At 35.3% G+C, this 22,316-nt stretch overlaps 3 protein-coding genes across 4 annotated transcripts; 2 read left to right on the plus strand and 1 right to left on the minus strand.

The window, feature by feature from the left end:
* The first annotated feature begins 372 nt into the window (after nucleotides 1–372).
* On the plus strand, nucleotides 373–4,664 carry LOC133864091 (phosphomannomutase). Its single transcript, XM_062300300.1, has 12 exons — nucleotides 373–518; nucleotides 1,103–1,189; nucleotides 1,381–1,425; nucleotides 1,530–1,596; nucleotides 1,941–2,017; nucleotides 2,445–2,480; nucleotides 2,763–2,818; nucleotides 2,894–2,993; nucleotides 3,119–3,214; nucleotides 3,340–3,429; nucleotides 4,009–4,060; nucleotides 4,429–4,664. Exons 2-12 carry the CDS (start codon nucleotides 1,121–1,123, stop codon nucleotides 4,485–4,487), a joined length of 747 nt encoding a protein of 248 aa, XP_062156284.1. The 5' UTR covers nucleotides 373–518; nucleotides 1,103–1,120; the 3' UTR covers nucleotides 4,488–4,664.
* Nucleotides 4,665–5,253: 589 nt separating this feature from the next.
* On the plus strand, nucleotides 5,254–15,205 carry LOC133863495 (putative threonine aspartase). Of its 2 annotated transcripts, none has more exons than XM_062299450.1 (11): nucleotides 5,254–5,470; nucleotides 5,890–5,940; nucleotides 6,625–6,745; nucleotides 6,967–7,051; nucleotides 7,385–7,466; nucleotides 7,650–7,779; nucleotides 11,082–11,203; nucleotides 11,302–11,465; nucleotides 12,369–12,492; nucleotides 12,561–12,665; nucleotides 14,817–15,205. In XM_062299450.1, exons 1-11 carry the CDS (start codon nucleotides 5,327–5,329, stop codon nucleotides 14,907–14,909), a joined length of 1,221 nt encoding a protein of 406 aa, XP_062155434.1. In that variant the 5' UTR covers nucleotides 5,254–5,326; the 3' UTR covers nucleotides 14,910–15,205. The 2 variants fall into 2 exon arrangements, with proteins under 2 accessions (XP_062155434.1, XP_062155433.1); XM_062299449.1 differs by having other exon boundaries at nucleotides 5,258–5,470; nucleotides 11,079–11,203.
* Nucleotides 15,206–15,453: 248 nt separating this feature from the next.
* LOC133863496 (bifunctional protein FolD 4, chloroplastic-like) lies at nucleotides 15,454–19,496 on the minus strand. Its single transcript, XM_062299451.1, has 5 exons — nucleotides 19,110–19,496; nucleotides 17,688–18,013; nucleotides 16,451–16,687; nucleotides 16,171–16,338; nucleotides 15,454–15,960 (listed from the first exon to the last, which is right to left on the minus strand). Exons 1-5 carry the CDS (start codon nucleotides 19,303–19,305, stop codon nucleotides 15,790–15,792), a joined length of 1,098 nt encoding a protein of 365 aa, XP_062155435.1. The 5' UTR covers nucleotides 19,306–19,496; the 3' UTR covers nucleotides 15,454–15,789.
* Between the last annotated feature and the right edge of the window lie 2,820 nt (nucleotides 19,497–22,316).

Genomic DNA, 22,316 nt, shown 5'->3' on the forward strand with positions numbered 1-22,316 from the left:
TTACGTGACAGTTTATTTATATATATATATTTTAAATTTTTAAATTTTTTCAAAAAATGATAAAATCACAGTGAAAAAAATGGTTAAGTCATTTTCTTGAAAAAATAAAAAATAAAAATAAATTGCCACATAAGCAAAGTTAGACGACAGTAGTGTTTACAATTCTACAACAATCATTACGTTTAATATTACCATATAAACCACGATTATTGATAACAAAATGATGGGAATAATGCACTTGGGATTATTCTTTCTAAACATCTCCTAGAAAATATTAATAAATTTTTTAAGTTTTTCTCGTGAGACTTTTTTTTTTTTTTTTTTAAAAAAAAAAAATGAATTCATTATTACTTTTTAAACAAATTCAAGATTTCTCTTTGTAGCTGTAGCAGCTCTGGATCTAAAGACCCTCGCTTCTCAAGCCACCCCTTCAACAAATTATATAATCCCCGGGAACTCCCCGCTTCCGCTCTTGAAGATCTGCTTCAAATTTTGTGCTCAAAGTTTCATTCATTCAGGCAAGTTAACTATTTTCCATTTTATTTATTCACTTGATTATTTGATTGTGTAACTACTTCTTCTTAGCTTAGAGCTTAAATCTGCCATTTATTTTGCACTGAACTGAACTTAATGCAAATGTTTTCTTTCTCTCTCTCTCTCTCTCTCTTTTATTTTTATTTTTTTCGGTTTGGAATTCCAATTCTGTGGGATTTGGAAGCCGCCAGCCGGAATTTTTCTGTGGAATTATTATTCTGGGTTTAATGAGTAGGACCTGAGTTCGGCAACCCAACCTTGGATTTGGAATTTCCACCCACGAATTACAATCCGAGCTTTAAGTGCTTGCTGCCAAACGCTGCTGCGCATTTGATTTGGTTTCTTCAATGGTTCAGTATAAAATTACCATTCACATTGATGGAAAAAATATAAGTTGACACCTTTGGGATTGTAATTTTTCAAATGGGTGGCAAATGGATTGTAATGTACTTCTAGATTTCATTTTTCTTCTGGGATATTGAAAATGGAGATTTAATTTCCCAGAAAGCGAACTAGTTTGTTAAGTTTTTGTTGGAAGCATTGTCATATTGTGGATATGGTGTAGCAGAAAAATATTTTGAGCGGAATGGCCATCAGGAAACCTGGTTTAATTGCTCTATTTGATGTGGATGGGACCCTTACTGCTCCAAGAAAGGTACCGATTTTCTTCTCTGATTAATTTTGTTTGTTAATTTATCCATTGTATTGTTTTTATGATTATGGTCACAGCAGCATAGGACATATGTAAGCAAGTTGTTATTTCTTAGATTTATTGCATGAAAGTAACATTTCCGTGTATCGGCTTGAAATTGTCTTTGATGCAACGTTTTCCTACTCAAATGCTAGGTGGTCACTCCAAAGATGTTAGAATTCATGCGGGAACTACGAAAGGTAATTGCTTAGCTATACGAAGGGATTTTATGGGACTCTTTTTCTTCGTATTCTCTTTTACCAACACTCAGAAGCCATTTGATCAGAGATATTTCTGGCTGCAGGTTGTGACAGTCGGAGTCGTGGGGGGATCTGACCTTAGTAAAATATCAGAGCAGCTTGGGAAGACAGGTTTGCTCTATCTATCTCTTAGTCATTTGCTCGTAAGAGAAAGTGAAATGAGCTAGGAACCAGAAATCTGTTTGATCATTCCATTTGTTTCAATACGATCTAAAAATATACTTTGGTTTTTAGCTTTTTTCAAATGTATTTGTTATGTGGATATTCATCATGAACCTTGACAATCAAGCATTATCTTTTCTATGGATTATAAATGAGTTTCAAGCCTAACCTTTATAAGCATTATCTGAATGGTTCTCAATAGTTCTCAAAATCAGGGCCAAATGCAGTTGTCTACTTCATTGTTTTTAATATTTACATGACTATACCATTAAGTGTCTCTTTTCTCTGTGCAGTTATTGATGACTACGATTATGTATTTTCTGAGAATGGCCTTGTGGCTCATAAAGATGGGAAGCTTATTGGCACCCAGGTACTGTTTACAGCATAAAAACAGAACACAAAGAAAGCAGTAACGTTTGTAACTGATGTTTATAAATTTAGATATCCACAAAAGACTAGAGCTAGAAGTGTCAAGATGGTTTTATTTAACTTGGTATGCTAAAATTCAAAAAGCAATTGATGCTTGTATACTAGTCCTTTGCTGGCCCATTGTGTACATCCCCCACGGAAGTGTTTGTTATTCTGGACAATTATGTGTCACCTCCTAGTCATTTTGTTATTACACATTACCTAAGTTTGAAAATGCCTTTGGGTTGATTTTGGCCTTTCAGGTGCTTGCCAACTATAAATTGTGTCCTTGGGAGCTTTGACGAAACTTTATCATCTTTTGCAAATTCCTTGTTTCCTAGTTTTATATATATATTACCTTGATGGGTTTTGTTTCTTCCTTTGTCCAGAGCTTAAAGTCATTTCTTGGAGAAGAGAAACTCAAGGTAATGGCCTTCCTGTATTAAGTAACCAACTGTTCAGTTTCTTATTTGGAAAATGCCCAATGTTTTATACTCTTAGGACACCTAGAATGGGTCTCGTGCACTTGTAAGGACTAGAGTAATTAATTCCTCCCATGTATGCTTGCTTGCATGCAAAGAACTCAACAACAATAACTAGAAGCATCTTATTAGTTCTTCTGCGAGCTTATAGTAATAATGGATAGTGAGAATGCCTATGGGTGTAGATTTATCAATTCCTTGAATTGATGGATTGCAAATGTGCAGGAATTTATCAATTTTACACTCCATTATATTGCTGACTTGGATATCCCTATAAAAAGGTTAGTGGAATAAAAGCCTAAATATGTATGTGTGTGTATGTTAAGCTTAGTAAGATTTTCTGTATATATATTTAGGGGAACATTTATAGAGTTCCGAAGTGGCATGCTCAATGTATCACCAATTGGGAGAAATTGCAGCCAAGAAGAAAGGGATGAATTTGAAAAGTATGACAAGGTAGAGAATCTTTGGTTCTTTTTTTTTCCCCAAAATATCATATTTTAAATTATTGCGTTATCATAGTATAACTTTTATGCGTTTGGGTATTTAATGTGGAAAAACACATGAAAACGATGTTTCAGGTTCTCAACATTCGCCCGAAAATGGTTTCTGTGCTTCGTGAGAAGTTTGCTCACCTTAACTTGACATTTTCAATAGGAGGACAAATAAGTTTTGACGTGAGTTGTACTTAAAGATTATACTTTATCTTCATTATGTTGTGACGAGTCTTGATTTGGCAGTAAATCAGAAGGCAAATGGAAGTGCCGTTGAATCTAATTTAGGTGCATAATTCTTGTAACAGGTTTTCCCCCAAGGTTGGGACAAGACATACTGCTTGAGATACGTAGATGATTTTCCTGAAATCCATTTCTTTGGTGACAAAACTTACAAGGTCAGTCCTTTAGTCTCATCATTTATCTCTTTTGATTTTTCTGATAAGTGATTTTGCTGCTTTTCAATATCGAGTTATGGTTCGATCCTGTCATATTAGATAAATTACTCCTTAGTCTCTCATATAGCATTGTTGGTTTTGGTAAGAAATGATTATGGGAAAAGTGCAAGTTGACTGCTTTAGACGAAGAGGGGAAAAGCATAAGAGAGATGTAGATATACATCCTGCACGACATAGGATTTGATGCATTTTATTTCTTATTTTTAAAATTTACAGATATCCTTTAATTCAAAATGTTGATAATCTTACTACTTATCAAAAAAAAAATGTTGATAATCTTACTATGGAACTTGGTGGTATTTTCATACTCTAAACCAAACTTTGGCCCTTAAATTTTGGTCGGTCAACTCTTTGTGGCATTCAGATATATATTTTGTTGCAAGTACTTGGCCACCTACAATTTTAGCCTCCTAAATGACCAGTAGTGTTTTTATACCTATATTATTTACCGTGCTTCCTTTTTATTCTTCCTTTGTTCATAGTAATGGAAGAGTTCTTCTGGTTTTTTTGTTTGAGCAGGGAGGGAATGACCATGAAATTTATGAATCAGAGCGAACTGTCGGTCACACAGGTGAGATCTACATCTGAATTTCAACTCATATACAGGTTCCTTTGGAGGTGAAAAATCTTAATACTTTTGGAAATAGTAGAATCTAAATGCACAATCCCATCATATGTGGAGTAATTACAGGACATAAGTGGTGGTGACACCAAGATGACCATAGAGGATGTAAGATGACATTATTTCCAAAAGTCTTAAGATTTATCTTACAGGGAACATGTCAAAAATTTGTTTCAAGTGCCAAGCACACAAAAATGGATTCACTCCAAATGCAGTGAATTAGAACATGTTGATTCATGACTGCTGTGTATCCAAAGATCAGTTGTTTCTATTGTGGTATCATATTGTTATTGACTGTAAGTTTTTTCCTTCCTCAGTTACCAGCCCTGAAGATACAATGGAGCAGTGTAGAGCTCTCTTCCTTGCAAACCCATGAGCATTGGGCAACTTTTCGATTTTCAAATTGATGTCATTTGTAATTTACATTTATGAATAATCAAGCTAGGCAGGGATTCCTACCTATATATGAAAAGAACTGTAATTCATTCTCAAATTATGACATCTATATGCATGCTTTTATCTGATAAGCAATAACATTGTGATTTCTAATTCATTCACTATAGTACATTCTGCAAGACAATATGGGGTTCATACAATCTCCCCAAGATGTTGGTTTTTTTTTTTTTTTTTTTTTTTTTTTTTTTTTTTTTTTAATTTTTATTTTTATACTTTTTTGTGATCATTTCCAAAAACTAGTGGGAAATCATTCAACTTCTCCGGGCTTCAGTGGCATGAGAGTCCTGCTGTAAATGCTACCTTTTATGCTCTAACCATGATAACATGTTTTAACAATGACTACTCTTAAATACCCCCAAAAGTTTCAGTTTATAGTGTGGAAAATCTAGGAGGAGAATATAGAAAAGAAAATCAAATGTCCTTTTTGGTCCTCTCACAAATAGGCGGTGTAAAATAGAAAAACTCAACGCAGTACGTTAAAAAATAAAATAAAATGGCAAAAGCAGCTTTTTAGATTTTTTTTTTTTTCTTTCTTAAAACACCGTTTTAATAAATGGTTTCCGCCAACGTTCTAGTTGTCGTTCGTATTTCATTTAAACGGCAGAATTAAACATCGTTTTTTCTTCATCTAAGAAATTACCAAAAACGGTAACGTACGAGACTAACCTTTCTTCTTCTTCTTCCGCTTGGTCCTCACTGATACAGACGCGAACTCTCTTTCTCTCTCTCTCTCTCTCTCTCTCTAGACAATAGAATTCCATGGCTTGCGAGGCAGAGGATCAAAGCCCTAGATTCTTCGTAGCAGTACACGTAGGCGCGGGATATCACGCGCCTTCCAACGAGAAATCCCTCAGGTCTGCTATGAAACGCGCGTGCCTCGCCGCTGCTTCGGTTCTTCGCAAGGTCTTCCTCTCTCTCTCTCTCTCTCTCTCTCTCTCTCTCTCTCTCTCTCACACACACACACACATATTTCACTTTCCATTTTTTTGTAAGTATTATTTTTCTGTTAACTGCGTTTGGAAATGCTATTCGAAATGTACCTTTTCGCTTCGTGCCTCTCACAACACAGAAAAAATAAAAAATAAAAAAGAAACAGTTTTGGGTTGAACTCTTTGCAGCAACAAAGCTCTTCGTTAACCGAATGTTGACAGGCAATTTCTTTTTGATTGCTTTTGTAAAACGTGCATATTTCAGATGAAGCAAGGAAAGGTTTGGCTTAGATGAGGATAATGATCATGTCTTTAATTGAAAAATATTTGAAAGCTAAGAATGTGATTGCACTATAAATATATGCTTGACGAGTTTTGGTCTATTTGGTTCAGGGCTCTGGCAGTTGCTTAGATGCTGTTTCCGCAGCTATTCAAGTGTTAGAGGTATAATTTCTTCTTTCCACACGCACGCTGAATGTATGTATATATGTATATATGTATCCGTTTGTTCATTTGTTTATCTATTTGGCGGCATGTTTATTGTTGTATGATGCTGTTGTTGCCATGCTTAGGATGTAATAATTCTTAATTCCTATTATATCTCGGAATGTCGGAGTGTCAATATGTAAGCAGAACCAATTTTCGAGGGGCTTTATCGCTTATACTTTGGGAAAGAACTATTTTGGCAGTTAACAAGGAGCAGGTTATGTCAAGTATGGGAATTCATTGTGTGAACTCTGAATTTGAGAGGATCTTTGGTTCCTCAGAAGCATCTTTTGTCTTTGGACTTTTTGGAGAATTTTAAATCTACTCGGTAGAATATAGTAAGTGGCAGAATGGAATTTTCCGTTTTAAAATTACAGAACATGTGGCCCTTATATAGCAAGTGAGAGGAAGTTGAGCAGGAAAGCAATATAGGCCTGTCTTACCTATGGTTAATTAATTTCCTAATTTGGTTTGCTGATTTCAGATTCCAAGATGATTTAATATTGCCTCTTTATTTTCTTTTAAGAAGGATTAGAGGCTTTTTCTTTTATACCAAGAGAACCATTTGATGCTGTGTAAGCTTTCATGTAGATCTGTTATATCATGTTTAACGAGTTTTAATGTACAATTATTTCATTAAAGGATGATCCTAGCACAAATGCGGGTCGAGGCTCCAATTTGACAGAAGATGGTCATGTGGAATGTGATGCCAGTATTATGGATGGTGATTCTGGAGCATTTGGGGCTGTTGGGGCAGTGCCAGGTATTCATAATGCTACGCATTATATATTTTATTGAGTTAACAAACTACATTATGTGTCATCAGCAATTTCTTTGGTTTATAACTTTATATGATTCTGTTAACAAATTGGGGTTTTCATTCTAGTTTGCAATCTTCATTTCACATGAATTTACTTAATGTCACTTGCAAAAAAGGAAAACAAAATGAAGTTATTAATGTCTATTTTGTATGTTGTAGACCAGGCATTCGAAATGCCATCCAGATTGCTGCTTTATTGGCCAAGGATCAAATTATAGGATCTTCTTTGTTGGGTCGAATACCTCCCATGTAATGATTGCCCTACCTTGCTTCTCTTTTAACCTATTGGAGGACTATGGCTCTTCCCTTTAATAAAGCTGTTTTACTGTCTATTTCTAGATGTCTATATCCCCGAATGTATTATCAATCTCCATGAAATAGTCACTTTTAACATGGGGATACATCAGTTTGCTAATAGTTTGATAGCAGATGATTTAATCAGAAGAACAAAAGTTAAACACTGATGAAAATTTATTGTGTTATACTAACATGAGGAGTAAATGCAACTTCTGAATTATTATTATTTTTTTTAATCCTTATACTTCAAACTTACTCCTGCAAAAATAATACCATGTTGCACAGCTTCTTGGTTGGTGAAGGAGCCCGAACATGGGCAAAGTCCAAGGGCATTGCTTTGCCAGTGACTGTAGCCGAGGCTGATAAGGTCAATATCTTTTATTTTTCACCTACAATTTTGTTACCTCTCACCCAAATCCAAATGAGAATAGAGAACATATATCATGTTGAATATGTCAATTTTACATTTTTAAGGTCACTGATCTTTCAGCTATAGAATTCTTTCTTGTTTCTAACAATGGGTAAATTTATCATGTGCATTTTGAAATAGTGGCTGGTTACAGAAAGGGCAAAAGCACAATGGAAAAAATATAAAGTAATGGTCGATGATGCCAAAGCTAAAACAGAAATTCCTGCTGTGGGACTTTCTTGCAGTCTGCAAGATACTGCTGCAATACCAGGTTTTCCATCTTAGTTTGATGTGCATAGATTGATTCATTCTATTTGAAAACTGTGAAGGTCTGTAGTGTGAACATTATCTTCACATCTGCCTTTTATGGTAAGGAAGGCTGATAATACTATCAGAGCCAGGGTCGGCTCAATACATTTTGGGGCCTTAAACGAGAAGTTTAAGTGATGCCTTTTATTTAAAATTAAATATTATTTAATTTAAAATTATATTTTTATTTAAAATTCCATTCTTCTTGCTTTTTGAGATGCAAAATTACTTATTAAGTTTTTATATTTAAGTTTTTTTAACATTTCTTTTTCAATTGATAATATGGCTAATCCATTTAATCTTTCTTGTGACATTGTTGATCTTAGATTCTTAGGTAGGATTATCTAACACTTTTAACTTGCAAAAGGAAAGGCAAATTAGTGTAAAAATATTTCTAAAATCGAATAAAAAAAATTAATGCAATTGATTGATTGAGTTTTTGGTAACTAACCCTTTTTTTAATCACATATGAAATGATTTGAAGGACTTAAATAGTAAGTTATTGGAAAATAATGAAATTGGAGAAGAAGAGAGAAATTCAAATTTGGATAAGACTTGAATAGTGAAATTGAGATAAAAAAATGGAAACTTATAAAGAGTAGGATTTGTAATTGAATAAAATATTTAGAGACTTTCCATCTTCTTAGCATTTTTTTTTTCCATTCTATTTTGAACATTGGACTTGATCATAAATGCACTATTTTTGAACGTTGTGTGTACTAAAGCAACAAGCGTGAGAGAGAGAGAGAGAGAAACCCATATCTCATGCAATGATATTAATGTATTTCTTAATTATTTTTTACCATAATTTGAGGCCTTAATTAAATAATATTGACAGTAAGTAAATAAGATATTTAGCGACTTTTCCATTATATTTTGAATGTTGGACTCAATCATAAATGCACTATTTTTGAACGCTGTGTGTGGTCTGAAGTAACACACGTGAGAGAGAGAGAGAGAGAGAGAGAGAGAGAGAGAAACCCATATCTCATGCAATGATATTAATGTATTTCTTAATTATTTTTTTACCATAATTTTTTGCCTTAATTAAAGAATATTGATAGTAATTAAGGCTTTTTTTTTTTTTGGAAATAAATTTCCATTAATATTTCATAATTTGAGGCCTTATTAAATTGGGGTCTCCTGCATGATACTAATGGATTTCTTTTATTTTTACTATCATTAGGGGGCCTTAATTAAAGAATATTGATGGTAATTAATGCCTTAAATTTATTTTTTATTTTTGAAATAAATCTCCATTAATATTTCTTAATTGTGGGCCTTAGGCGGCCGCCTAATCCGCATGTTCAGGGCCGGTTGGAGCCTTAGGATGATTAGGCGGCTGCCTAAGGCCCCCAATTAAGAAATATTAATGGAGATTTATTTCTAAAATAAAAAATAAATTTAAGGCCTTAATTACCATCAATATTCTTTAATTAAGGCCCCAAATTATGGTAAAAATATAATTAAGAAATGCATTAATATCATGCAGGCAACCTTAATTTAATAAGGCCCCTATTTACGAAATATTAATGGAAATTTATTTCCAAAAAAAAAAAATTAAGGCCTTAATTACCATCAATATTCTTTAATTAATGCCCCAAATTATGATAACAATATATTAACAAAGACATTAATATCATTGCATGAGATATGGGGTTTTTTCCTCTCTTACATGTGTTGCTTCAGTATACAGGCAACGTTCAAAAATAGTGTATTTATGATTGATTCCAAGGTTCAAAATAGAATGAAAAAAAAAATGCTAAGAAGATGAAAAGTCTCTAAATATCTTATTTAATTACCGTCAATATTATTTAATTAAGGCCCCAAATTATGATAAAAAAATATTCAAGAAAGGCATTAATATCATTGCATGAGATATAGGTTTTTTTTCCTCTCTCTCTCTCTTACGTGTGTTGCTTTAGTAGACACACAACGTTCAAAAATAGTGCATTTATGATTGAGTCCAACGTTCAAAATAGAATGGAAAAAAAAATGTTAAGAAGATGGAAAGTCTGTAACTATTTTATTCAATTACAAATCCTACTCTTTATAAGTTTCCATTTTTTTTATCTCAATTTCCCTAGTCAAATTTGCAATTTTTCTCTTCTCCAATTTCATATTTCCCAATTAGGAGTGTTTTTTTTTTTTTTTTTTTTTATATATTTTCCCTTTTCCCAATAACTTACTATTCAAGTCCTTAAAATCATTCCATATCTGATCAGTGGTTAAAAAAAATAAAAATGTATAGTTACCAAAAACTCAATCAATCAATTGCATTAATTTTTTTTATTCGATTTTAGGAAATATTTTTACACTAATTTGCCTTTCCTTGTGCAGGTTAAAAGTGTTAGATAATCCTATCATAAAGATTAAAGTCATACCTAAGAATCTAAGATTAACAATGTCACAATAAAGATTAAATGGATTAGCCATATTATCAATTGAAAAAAAAAATGTTAAAAAAACTTATTAAGTAATTTTGCATCTCTAAAAGCAAGAAGAATGAATTTTAAATAAAAATATAATTTTAAATTAAATAATATTTAATTTTAAATAAAAGGCCTCACTTAAACTTCGCCTAAGGCCCTAAAATGTATCGAGCCCGTCCTGGCCCTGAATACCATCCACCTTTCCGGTTTACACATGGTATTTTACATGTGTTCTTTGTTGCCCCACATTGCTTCTTAGGAGTATATTAGATTTAATACTACCCTATGCAAGAAATTACTCAGTTCGTAAATTAAAAATTCATATTCTACAAACCTTAGGGTTCATGAATCATTCCACGTGTCTCTATCAGTTGATGATGGTGATGTTGCTTGTGATTTGTATATATATGTCTAGCTTTGTTTGCAATATGCATCGAGTCTCAGCAAGTAATTTTCTAAACGTGGCTTCTGCTTTTGGCAAGATAACATCTAGGTGGCTATAAGCTTATATTTAGGGAACATTTTTTAGATTGAACTTCTCTCAAGTGGACTATGAAAGCAACATTTTCCATGTTTAGAAAAATGCATTACACCATAATAGAGTAAACCTCCATTTATATCTTTACTTTTCTTTTCTTTCTTTTTTAATCATCTGTTGTTACGATGAAATAGCAATGAGTTCTGTAGACCGGTTATATTCTCCAAGGTAGATATATTAATCATGTGTTTCTGTTATCAAGTATGTGTGGGCTTTAACCAATTTTGAAAAAGCATTGCATATGGTAGCTCTTTTTTTATTGACTGAGTTGCATTTGTCTTTTGGATTTAGAAGTGCAACCATGTATACCAAGTGCTTTGGAAGAGGATTGCATCATGGACACTGTCGGAGTTATTTGTGTCGACACTGCAGGGCACATAGCGACTGGGGCATCAAGTGGTGGTATTGCACTGAAGGTAATGAGGGTTCTTGTGATATACACTTCTATTTCTTTACCGGCCTTCTCTTAGTACTGTAGATAACATCTAACTGGTCTCTCTTATAAAAAACACAGGTTGGTGGGCGTGTGGGACTAGCAGCAATGTATGGCTCAGGTTGTTGGGCATCCTCAAAAGGTCCCTTTGGGTCTCCTTTTATGGTTGGTTGTTGTGCTACTGGTGCAGGAGAATCCCTAATGAGAGGTTTTGCAGCTCGGGAGTGCTGTGTCTCATCATCAATGTATGCATCTCTATAATCAAGTAAAAACAGTTATAGCTTTTCCTATCCTGAACATGAACCTCTTTTGGGTATCAGCCTCGGCCAACATTTAGCCTTTGCTTGTTTATTATGGTGTAGTTTCAAACCTCCAAAAGAAGAGGTCAACTTCAAAGTGAGCAAATTAAGTCATAATTCGGAGTTTAAACTGTATGTTTATCTAGTTGTTGGTGTTATATTCTGTTCACAGGTTTAAACATGAGATGACACATACCTAGTTTGCCTAAATCCTTTTAACAATAGTTTGTCAGTTACAGTGTAGTAGGGGGAATAGGGTATTACCATTGGAAGGATGCCAGAGTTACTAGTTTGATAGTGCTTAGGTTGCAACCGAGAGTGATAATTTTCCAAGGTATATTAATTGATTTGCGGGGAATAAAATAAGGGGATGGTGGTGCCTATAAGTCAGGGTGGCGCTTTTGAATTGGAAGTCTTGGTTAAGTAGAAATACATGAAGATATCTATTTCTTGCTTTCATGGATCATTGAGCTGGCCAAACTAGATTCGGGCCTTCAACTTGATTCAGATCTAAATTCGTTCAAGCTATAGCAGAGTGCCAACTGACCCAATTAAGCATCAGCACAGAGGTTGACTGCTTTGTTCTGAATTGTCAAGTTTGCCCAAGGTATGATAACTGAACTTTTGTATCTAACTTATTAAGTCTTCACTAGTTGAATCAAAACTGGCCTGTATTACATGCAACTTACAAGACATAGACATGATGGGCAGAGAGAAATAGAGACAGAAAGGACTTTCTGCTTTTAATCATTAACAATTTTATCATTTCCCTCATTGAGTCTTTTGTGATACTAATTATCCGCGTAAAGCCCAGGATATGAATTTGACATGGTTATATTCATTATGTAGATCACAGGTTGGTCCTGCCTCTGCTTGCATGAAAGTTTTACGCTCTGTAGTTCAAGAGAGCAGTCAATATGGTACTGATAGAAGTGCTGGGATTTTACTTGTGCAAGCTGATGCTCCCATAATTGTGAGCTCTTGACTGTTACTTTTCTATTAGCTTGTCTGGAAGGAATATGTATTTATTTGTTGCTTTAGGTTCCAGGAAATTCGCCAAAGCTCAAAGCTGTAGAGATTGCGGCTGCTTACTCTTCCTTGTCTTTTGGAGTAGGATATTTTGGAAACTCTATGGCACGGCCCAAGGTATCACAATCTGTTGAATCATAGTATTTCAAACCTCTCTTCATTTTGTATGTTTTTGCTTTTCTTTTAAGTTCTTTTAATTTCTTTTTGCTAGTTTGCTATCAATTTTGAACCCAAATAGGAAGAAGAAAATTTGCTTGACATCAATCTCTGTGATACGGGATCATAAATCCCTTTTGACTTTGGACTAGTCGAAGCTGACCTAAAACCATGCAATATGCGAAGAGGCAGTCAAAATGTTTCTTGACCATGAATGGCTTACATTGTGATCATCCAAAAGAGTTTTACCTTACAAAGATACTAAGAAGATTTTCCTGAGATAGGTTAGAAGGATGTTGTGAGTTCAGATGATTATAGTGGGTTTCGGTAAAATTGAAATAGAAAAGAGAATAAACAATCACAAGGGGGGGACATAATCACTTACATGGTTTGGCCTTAGGCCTTGGTGTATGGGTAGTCACAAGTAGAAGGTTTCACTATGTTTAAGTAGTAAGATTACAAAGTGGCTCAAAACTCTTGGAGAGTCCGAACCCTAAATACGCCTAAAGAACTTTCTTTCACTCTTTCTGGTCCAAATAACAAATGGCAAGAGAGTTTGTATTTCTCTCAACCCCCCTACCGATGCACACAGAGGGAAGAAGAAAAGGCTATCTGATACTAGAACCGTTTTTTGGATCTATCTCTAATAATATGACCCTCGGCCTGATTTTCACCCATGTTTTTAGACACCTTCTTTAACTCCATAGAGTTCGAAGTATCTTTAACATCCTCAACAGAGATAGTATCCTTGCCAGATCCATACAACTACTGTCAATGAAGTGCTAAAAAGAAAGATGTAGTGGACACGAAAAAATTATTGTCTGATCCTCATCATTAAGTTTACAGTCAGTATTTTTCAGATCAAGAATAGTTCTATTAAATTCATCAAGATGGTCTGATACTGGTGAACCTTCTTTCATCTTGGTGTGGTTTTTTCTTCATCTACAACGGTTTATGAGAGACTTAGTCATACACTGACTTTACCAAAGCCACAATCCTGCAGCCAACCTCTTCTCTAGATACTCTTTAGAACCCCATATGCTAGAAACAACTGAATTGCACTACGTGCATCGTTGCATCACTCCAAAAGATGTTATTTTCCCTCATCTGATAGCATTGTCAATAAAGCCTCCTTGCCCTTTAGTGCTTTGGGTAAAGCTTATCTTCACTTGCCAAAGGCTGAAATAGTTTTTTCCCATCAAACTCCCTAATTCAAATTTCACTGTTGACGGTACATTTGCTGCGATCATGAAAAAGCTGATTTAATTTTTTTTTCAAAAAAAAAACAACTAAATGCTCTAATTCCTTTCTGTTGTCAGCAATCAGTGGGTTTTGGTAAAATTGGAATAGCAAATAGAATAAAACAATCAGAAAGAAACAGATTCACATGGTTCAGCCTTAGGCCTATGTTCAGGGGCAGCAATGAGGAGAAAGTTTCACTATACAAAAGTGGAAAGATTATAAAGTGGCTCAAAATTCTCATGGAACTCAAACCCCAAATACATCTAAAGATTTCTCACTTTCTCTGATCAATTAACAACTCAACCAGAGGATTTATATTGTTCTCAATCCCCTTACCACAGCCCATGCAGAGAGAAGAAGAAAAACCTTTCACTAACAGCTCTTACCAACTCTATTTTATCAGTTATGTGTAACATGAATGTAGATTTGCAACTCAAGACAAAATCGATGCAAAGTTGGCTCTATATGAATAAAACCCTCTTACCAAAGTCAATTAAGTCAGCCACACAGCCATGTATCACCAATCAGCTCAAGCCACATGTCGACAGATAGGGTGGTGCCTTCAAAACGCTATGCAGCACATGAGTTAATTTCACTTTCACTTACATGAGAGATCCAAATCGACCCTAGCAGCTGGAGCCACAAGTGATTACTATTAAGTTGTGTGGTTTTCTTTTTAAGTTCTGTTAGTTTTCTTTTTTAAACAAGGACATGGTATTAGGAGAATCAGCAGAAGTCTGGTGTTAAGCAACCTTGTAACTCAAAATGCTGCATCATTTGCCTGCTTATTAAGCTCAGTTGATTTCTGACATAGATATAGAGCCATTCCAAAATCAGAACCTACATTTTCTTCCTAATATTGTCTTTCAGGTTTCAATTCTTAGGAGTACGAAACAACAAAGCAAAACCGGGATAGACCATTTTGAAGCACGAATTGATCTTATGGGTGAAAAATTGCAGTGACTGCTGTTCAGTTTCTGGATTATCAGTCATTTTCTTGTCGTTCAGTGAAGAACAGGGTAACCTCCTCATTCATGTTCAGAATTGAAACTAAAGATCATCCAGCCAATGTTTGGCGGGTAGTGGTATTTCCAAAGATTCCTTGTTGCTGAAGCTAATGGAAGCTAATGACCGAACGGAATTGAAAGTCAAGAACAGGTGCTACCAACAAGAGGGCCCTAATTAGACTGGCTGCAAAATTTGATGATGCTTTTCACAAATAATTGGATCAATTGATGGATTAAAGAATTTCATTACAATTTTCACTTTCAACTGAATTTAGAGGCACCTACTTTGAAATGTTTGTTGGCAAGTCTACAGATGTTAAAATAGTGTCCATTAATATAGGAAATTAAATGTAAGAGGACCGGATTAACTTATTCAACTCTTTTAAGCACTTATGTTTGAGTTTTAGAGTAAAGCAACAAGTGAGAATTTGGATGCTAGTTGACCAATTTCTCCATCTTGGGTGATCTTGTCTCCATCAAAGAAAAACAAAACGGAGAAAGAAAGTGAAATGATCATCAACATTCGCCTCACAAAACTCTCACTCAAAATTTAAGCATCCGAAAATAGCATATAACTTTTAGTTGGTTCCAGAGTCGAACCAATTACAGAAAGATCAAATGTGGCAGACAGTTCCATTCCCTCCTGTTTAAGAGTAGATGATAGCCGCTTTTGCCAATTTTTGCTTCGGATGCAATTAATTAACTTAATTACCACGTTTAAGAACTCCCAAGCCTCACAGAAAACCAGTGCTTGCGTGGGGAGGACGCCTTTCAACTTCATCTAGAGACTTGTATAGCTCATTTCAAAAATGTGAACCAATGCTGAGGAAGGTTTTTCACTGGAAGTTGTGGATCCTCTTGGCTGAGATGAGAGTATTTGAGAGAAGCATTGCTATTGTCATTGGACCCACTCCACCAGGAACTGGAGTAATAGCTGAAGCAATCTTGCAGGCCTCCTCATAACAGACATCTCCAACCAAACGGTAACCTCGAGGGCTCTGTGTATCCTGTCAAACGCACACAACATGACCAGCTGAGCAACGTGGAACCTTGAGTTGGGAAAGCAACATCTTCATTCTTTTGAAAACAGTTGACATTTTTCTCTTTTTTCCACAAATTTTTAACCAACCTGTGTTTGTGTTTGTGTGTATAGAGAGAGAGAGAGAGAGAGAGAGAGAGAGAGAGAGAGAGATGCAAAAGATCTGAGTTCTGCACACCTCAACTGGATTAATCCCAACATCAATAATTACTGCACCAGGCTTTATCCAGCTGCCCCTAACCATATTTGGCTGGCCCACAGCTGAAATAATAATATCTGCTTGTCTTGTGAGCTCCTCAGGGTTCTTGGTTCTTGAATGGACAATACTGACGGTAGCATCTTCCCTCTAGCAATGTTTAGAACACCCAGTTAATCATTTGAATGGAACAGAAATGAATCGCAGATAAACCTATTAATCTATTTATCAAATAATAATGCTTGGAAGAATGAAGTCTGACTTGTAGCAATAGAGCAGCTGGCATTCCAACAATATTGCTCCGGCCAATTACAACTGCCCTCTTGCCTTTGATACCAATGCCATATCTGTGCAACAATTCTATGCATCCCTTTGGCGTGCATGGAACAAACAAGGGTTCCCTACCCCGCATGGCTAGACGGCCAATGTTCAGCGGGTGAAATCCATCCACATCTTTCTCAAGGCTAACAGCATTTAAGATGTTCTGCTCATTCATATGCTGGTACAAATTCCAAGAAGACAAAAAAAAAATCAGTTTCTTCATGAATCACCGGCAGAAATAATTTTGAGGGTTTATATAATTTTATTTTAATGAATAATAATAATATTATTGAAAGAAAAGGGCAAAGCTCTTGTACACGAAAAGCATACAAGAGAGCCGCCAAATACCCTAAAGACTACTATTACGATCTGAAAACCAAATCAAATCTACCAGATTCTCTGAGTCAAAATTATGAACATTTACAATAACCCAATCCAAAAGAGATCTAAGAAAAGAGAATTTTTGAACGTTCATATACATTATAAGTACTTACCAGAAAAAGGCTATAAACTATATACAAATCTGTGTGTTTAATATTTGGTATATTCTATAACATCAAAGTTATAACGTTAAAGTGCAGTTAGAGATCCAAGGAAAGCTGCATCTTCACAATGTTTTATATACTATTTTCTCAACAAATCAATCACTGTGAATGGGCCACAATATGCACAGAAGTTCAAAAATGCCCTGATATATAAATCTAGTATCATAGCAAAAACTTTATATAGACATGTACATGATGAGATCCATATATACATGTAAAAAAAAAAAAAAGCTAATAACCTTGAAAACTGTATATAGAGCATACAAATATGCAGATAACCAACAGAATCATTTCTACATCAACTGGAATAATGACATCAATCTCCATATACACGATGTGACATAAAACACATTTTTCTCCAAATATGAGACTTAACTCGACTAATCCTTTATCCCAACTAATTGGTGTCAGCTATATAGAAAAGAATTGCTGATGAAAGCAATAGACATTAGCATGCGTTTATAGAGCCTACGAGGCATGAAAAATATTGGTAAAGACCGCAGGATAAGAGAACTTTAAAATTTATAAAGAAAACATGACTTTCTTTTACAGTATAAAACATACTCCTATTTACTTTTGCATTGTAACACGATTTCACCAAAGGAAATAAGAAGTTCAAATTTAGAAGCGTACAGAAGGCAGAGGTAACTGAACAAGGATCCCATGAACTGAAGGATCATCATTGAAGTCTGAGATAAACTTGAGAACTTCTTGCTCTGTGGAATCCTCGGGCAAACGCACCTCAAAAGAATTAATCCCCACTGAGTCGCAAGCTTTTTTCTTGTTGCGTACATAAGTTGCAGAGTCCTTCCTATCCCCAACAAGAATAACCGCTAATCCAGGAATAACACCTATTGCATCCTTCATTCTACATACTTCAGCAGTTGTCTCATCTCTAATTTGCTTTGCAACTGATTTTCCATCAATCACTTTAGCAGATGCCTCAGTAGCCATTGATGCTGTACAAATAATCAATTATAATTACACAAGCAAGAGACTTTTTTATTTATAAGTAATTACTCAAGCAAGAGACTTGAAAGGCCAACAAATAAATTAAAGAGATTACAGCATGTTCACTGGGCAAACACAACTAACTGCACTGATCAATAGGCAACACTAAACACAGTAAAACCACTGTCGACGTACCTGGATGTGAATTCCAGATAATAGGTACTAATTAGTATATGCAACTAAACAGTGAGCACTACCCAAATATCAGTTTCTTCACAATCTCATAATAAGTTGTTCCAAGGCCTTGACACCCCAAAACAACGCTGTTGATTGATCGGGTGGAATATCAGGTGAAGTGCCATTTACGAGGCCCATTCTTGTCCTAAGACAACGGACACTACAGATCCACTCCATCCATAAAGCCAAACCATTTTTCCAGGAAAAATAATCAAGTATCAGCGCATATGTAAAACCCAAGCCGCACTCCATCAGTTTCATCCCTATTCTCTTAACAAGAAATTCAATACAACAACAGTGGTTCCAACAAAAAGGCAATTTGAATACATAATTTATGGACAAATCGTCATGAACCATCTTCACAGAGTATTCGACTTCGACTTCACATTTGCTACAACAGTGCAGTCAGTTAGCTGGGTAGCCATTCAGAATAAAAGGTGCAAAGCAAAAACATGGTATTCCCTAATTTCTCCTTCAGCATACACATTCTAATCACGTGTTGAGATTCATTAACACCGAAAGACAATAATGTTGACAAAGACAGTAATTTCAGAAACCAGAACCGTGATTCATTGCACATATTCGACAAAATGCCCGAAAGAATAGAAACAGAAACGGACAAAATAGTTCAGTGTTAAGGGAATATATATATATATATAAGAAAAGTTCTGATTTTTCTCTGGTTTCCGACATTTTAAATTGTATCTCATTATCTTTCGGTTTCATACACCTCAGTCTGAAAATTCATTTTTGAATTTTCCATATATAAGAAAAGTTCTAATTTTTCTCTGGTTTTGACATTTTCTGAGCAACCAAACAGAAACGAAAGAGAAAGGATTAAGGAAGGGAAGACAAGGGGACTCGTACCGGCGAGGACTGGAGATGGTGAGGTAGAGGAGTGAAGAGTGAGGGTTCTCGTGCTCGGAGAGCAGCGGCTAGGGGGTCCCACATGGAGAGGTCCTACTGCTAACCGGCGAAGATAAACGACGCCGTGTTGGCGGCTCATGGGGAGGAGCCGGGCCGTCGTGGAGGACGAACAGTGGCTGAATATCGTCGAAACCATTTGATAACAAATATCTTCTCTCCTTAGAGGACGGATTCGGATCCCCTCAGAAATCTAAAGTTAATCAGATTTTTTCTGGCGTGAAGAAAGAAGAAGCTTTCATGGTGTGAGGAGGTAGAATATTGGGCAAGAAGAAAGAGTTTTTGTTTTTGGAAGGCAAAACGAAAAGAGAAATGCTAAGGAAATGCTAGATTCTACGCGATAATTATTAATTATAGACGTCGTACTTATATTTTGCTTGTTTAAGGAATGCTATAGATGTTCCTAGTGTCATGCGAAGGTTTTTTTTCTTTTTTTTTTTTATGTTGACATAATATTTTTTATTTTTTAATAAAAATATGAGAAATAAATTAAGTTGTACTTTTTTTTTATTAAAAATAAAGAGTAATTCTATGAGTATATTAAATATCAATCAAGTGTCCAGTAACTTTTAAAATCACTATTGGCCGTATGATTAATCAAATGATGATTTTGATCAAATGATAATTTAAAAGCCATCTCATTTTTTTATGGACACTTAATGTACTCAAAATTACTCAAAAATATATCATGTCAGCATAAAAAGAATCCAGAAGAATATTAGAACAAGCTCTAGCATTTTTCTGTTTTTAAATGTGGCTTTTAAAATTAAACTTGTAATTCATCATTATTAAATTATAATTTTAAAAATTACATGAGAGACAAAATATATATATATATATATGAATATGATGTATAGAATTATTCATTGTATATCCTTTTTCTCTTGGTGTCCAATCCATCCATCTTACATATATCTCTTTAAGTTATTATTTTTTTTTATTTTTTATTTTATTTTATTTGTTTAAAAATAAAAACAAACAAAAATACTTATATCATCCTAGATAAGCGGTAGAAGTAATAAAAGTTTGAAAGTTTACTCTCTGCTCTCTCTTTGTTCTTCTCGCCGGAAAATTTACTATCGTTACAGTTGCAATGACAGTTGGGCTGTAAATCCCTCTAGCGCCAAACAACCAAAGTATTGAAAGAAACAATTTAGTCCATGATTGTTGCAATGGTTTGACTTAAATACTAGAGACTAGAGAGTCTCTTTTTCAAGATTCTCAAAGAATTTCTCTTTCTCACTCCCTATTTCCCACTTGTACCACCCATCTCGGATGATTTGAGTATTTTTGTTTTTTTTTTTGTTTTTTTTTTTTTTTAAAAAAAAAAAAACAAATAAAATAATAAGTTAAGGGAATAACTTCAATCTGACAATTGCAAAAACCTATTTGGTTTTTACCCTCCAATAAGAGATTGACACGTCAACATTAAACAAGAAAAGTAAACATTAACAAAACTTAGCAAAACACTGGATCTAAACCCTTCATTTCACTCTTTTAGTCTTAAAAAAAAACCTATACTAACCCAGACGACGCCACCACCGCCGCTACTGCCCCACGCTAGAATTGGGGGTGGTTGCCACCCGACTGTGCGGCCGCCCCGAGACCCGGGGTAGCCACGCAGCCACCCCTGGGGTCTAGGGGTGGCTATCGGGCCACCCCTAGATGGATTTAAGGTTGGCCCGATGGCCACCCCTAAACCCCAAGGGTGGCAATGCGGCCACCCCCGATCTCTTGAAAGTGGCTGTGCAGCTACCCCCATTGGGCTGGGGTGGTGTTTATTTTATTTCTTTATTTATTTTTGTTTCCAGTGACGTCTAAAGTTGGTGAAGCCGTCGAGTATTAAGTTCCCGGCGGTTGTTGTGGACTTTTTCGGCGGATTTTGAGTTTTCATTTATTTTCCTACAATTTTTTGAGTGATGCTAAAGGATAGTGCCACAGAGAGAGAGAGAGAGGGGTTGAACTTACCGGTGAATGAGCGGCGGAACTAGTGGCGGTGTCCGGCGTGGAGCAGTGGCGGCGACGGCAGCATTTGGGGTGGGCGGTGGTTGGGAGGTTTTTTTTTTCAATCTAAAAAAGTAAAAAAATGGATTAGATTCAGTGTTTTGCAAACAATTGTTTTTCTTGTTATAAGCTGATGTGTCAATCTCTTATTGATGGATATAAAACCACTGTTTTCTGCCCTAACCGGACATAATGGGCTCTTATAAATTAAAGAGATCCACATAAGATGAGTTGGACAGTAAGAATGTAGGAGTGTACAACCTAACATTTCTGAAAAGAAAATTATTTGCTTCAGTAACTTTGAAACAACTAGCATGTTGAAAAAAACAATTACTTCCCCGGTGAAACAAAAACTGTTGCATTTGTTTCAGCCGTTAGATGTAATGGACGACTCAGATTCAAAAATCTGAGAGAATCCAAATTTTGCCGTAGGCTGTCAGCCCACGTGTAGAGTGTGTACAAGTATTAAAAATTTAAAAGAAGATAAAAGAGTTAACAGTAATTAAATGGCATAGAGAAGTGGGAAAATGAGTTGCCACATCGATAAGTAAAGATTTCGGTGTTGCTAATGTGGTTCTTGGTATTAGAATTATTAGAAATAATGAAGGTTTAATTCTTATTAATCACAATATGTTGAAAAAGTTTTTGAATGGTTTAATCAATTTGATTATAAATTTGTGATTACAACTTTTGATGCTAGCACGAAACTGTATCTTAATATAAACCAATTATTGATTGTTTAATGTATGCAATGACATGCAGAGGAATCTCAACGTCGTGTCAGATTGTCATGTGCGTCTGTAGAATTCTTCATAGGATTTTCAGTTTCTTTCGAACACAGCTCACTTTTGCAAAGTGGGTTTGAGTTTATTGAACTATGGAATGGGGTTGAGCTCTATAGAAAAGAAAGCAGCATGCCGTTTGTTAATGCGAAACAAAAACGACGGGTTTAATTGAGTCAAGCCACCTGAGCCATTTGGACTGGGGTTGCTGTTCTCCTTCTCCTCTGCCCAAGTGATCAACTGGGACTCTGGGAGACACCGACACACCGTTTTTGTGTCCCGAGATCAAACGACACCTGGATCAGGCCGTTGAGGCACAGCATTTGTGCCATCATTTTCCCAAGTTAATTTGCAAGAGAGGTTC

This window comes from Alnus glutinosa, chromosome 3 (assembly GCF_958979055.1).
Source record: "Alnus glutinosa chromosome 3, dhAlnGlut1.1, whole genome shotgun sequence".
In the NCBI taxonomy this organism is placed as follows: Eukaryota; Viridiplantae; Streptophyta; class Magnoliopsida; order Fagales; family Betulaceae; genus Alnus; species Alnus glutinosa.

What these genes read in the sequence shown, in the direction of transcription:
- LOC133864091 (XM_062300300.1), top strand. Translation starts at nt 1,121, where the DNA reads ATGGCCATCAGGAAACCTGGTTTAATTGCTCTATTTGATGTGGATGGG. An exon ending in GAGGACAAATAAGTTTTGAC is followed by an intron (nt 3,215 to 3,339) that starts GTGAGTTGTACT and finishes TTCTTGTAACAG; the next exon opens with GTTTTCCCCCAAGGTTGGGA. An exon ending in TTGGTGACAAAACTTACAAG is followed by an intron (nt 3,430 to 4,008) that starts GTCAGTCCTTTA and finishes TTGTTTGAGCAG; the next exon opens with GGAGGGAATGACCATGAAAT.
- LOC133863495 (XM_062299449.1), top strand. Translation starts at nt 5,327, where the DNA reads ATGGCTTGCGAGGCAGAGGATCAAAGCCCTAGATTCTTCGTAGCAGTA. An exon ending in AGATACTGCTGCAATACCAG is followed by an intron (nt 7,780 to 11,078) that starts GTTTTCCATCTT and finishes TTTTGGATTTAG; the next exon opens with AAGTGCAACCATGTATACCA. An exon ending in AAGCTGATGCTCCCATAATT is followed by an intron (nt 12,493 to 12,560) that starts GTGAGCTCTTGA and finishes TTGTTGCTTTAG; the next exon opens with GTTCCAGGAAATTCGCCAAA.
- LOC133863496 (XM_062299451.1), bottom strand. Translation starts at nt 19,305, where the DNA reads ATGGTTTCGACGATATTCAGCCACTGTTCGTCCTCCACGACGGCCCGG. An exon ending in CAGCTGCTCTATTGCTACAA is followed by an intron (nt 16,339 to 16,450) that starts GTCAGACTTCAT and finishes AAACATTGCTAG; the next exon opens with AGGGAAGATGCTACCGTCAG. An exon ending in TTGGGATTAATCCAGTTGAG is followed by an intron (nt 15,961 to 16,170) that starts GTGTGCAGAACT and finishes TGCGTTTGACAG; the next exon opens with GATACACAGAGCCCTCGAGG.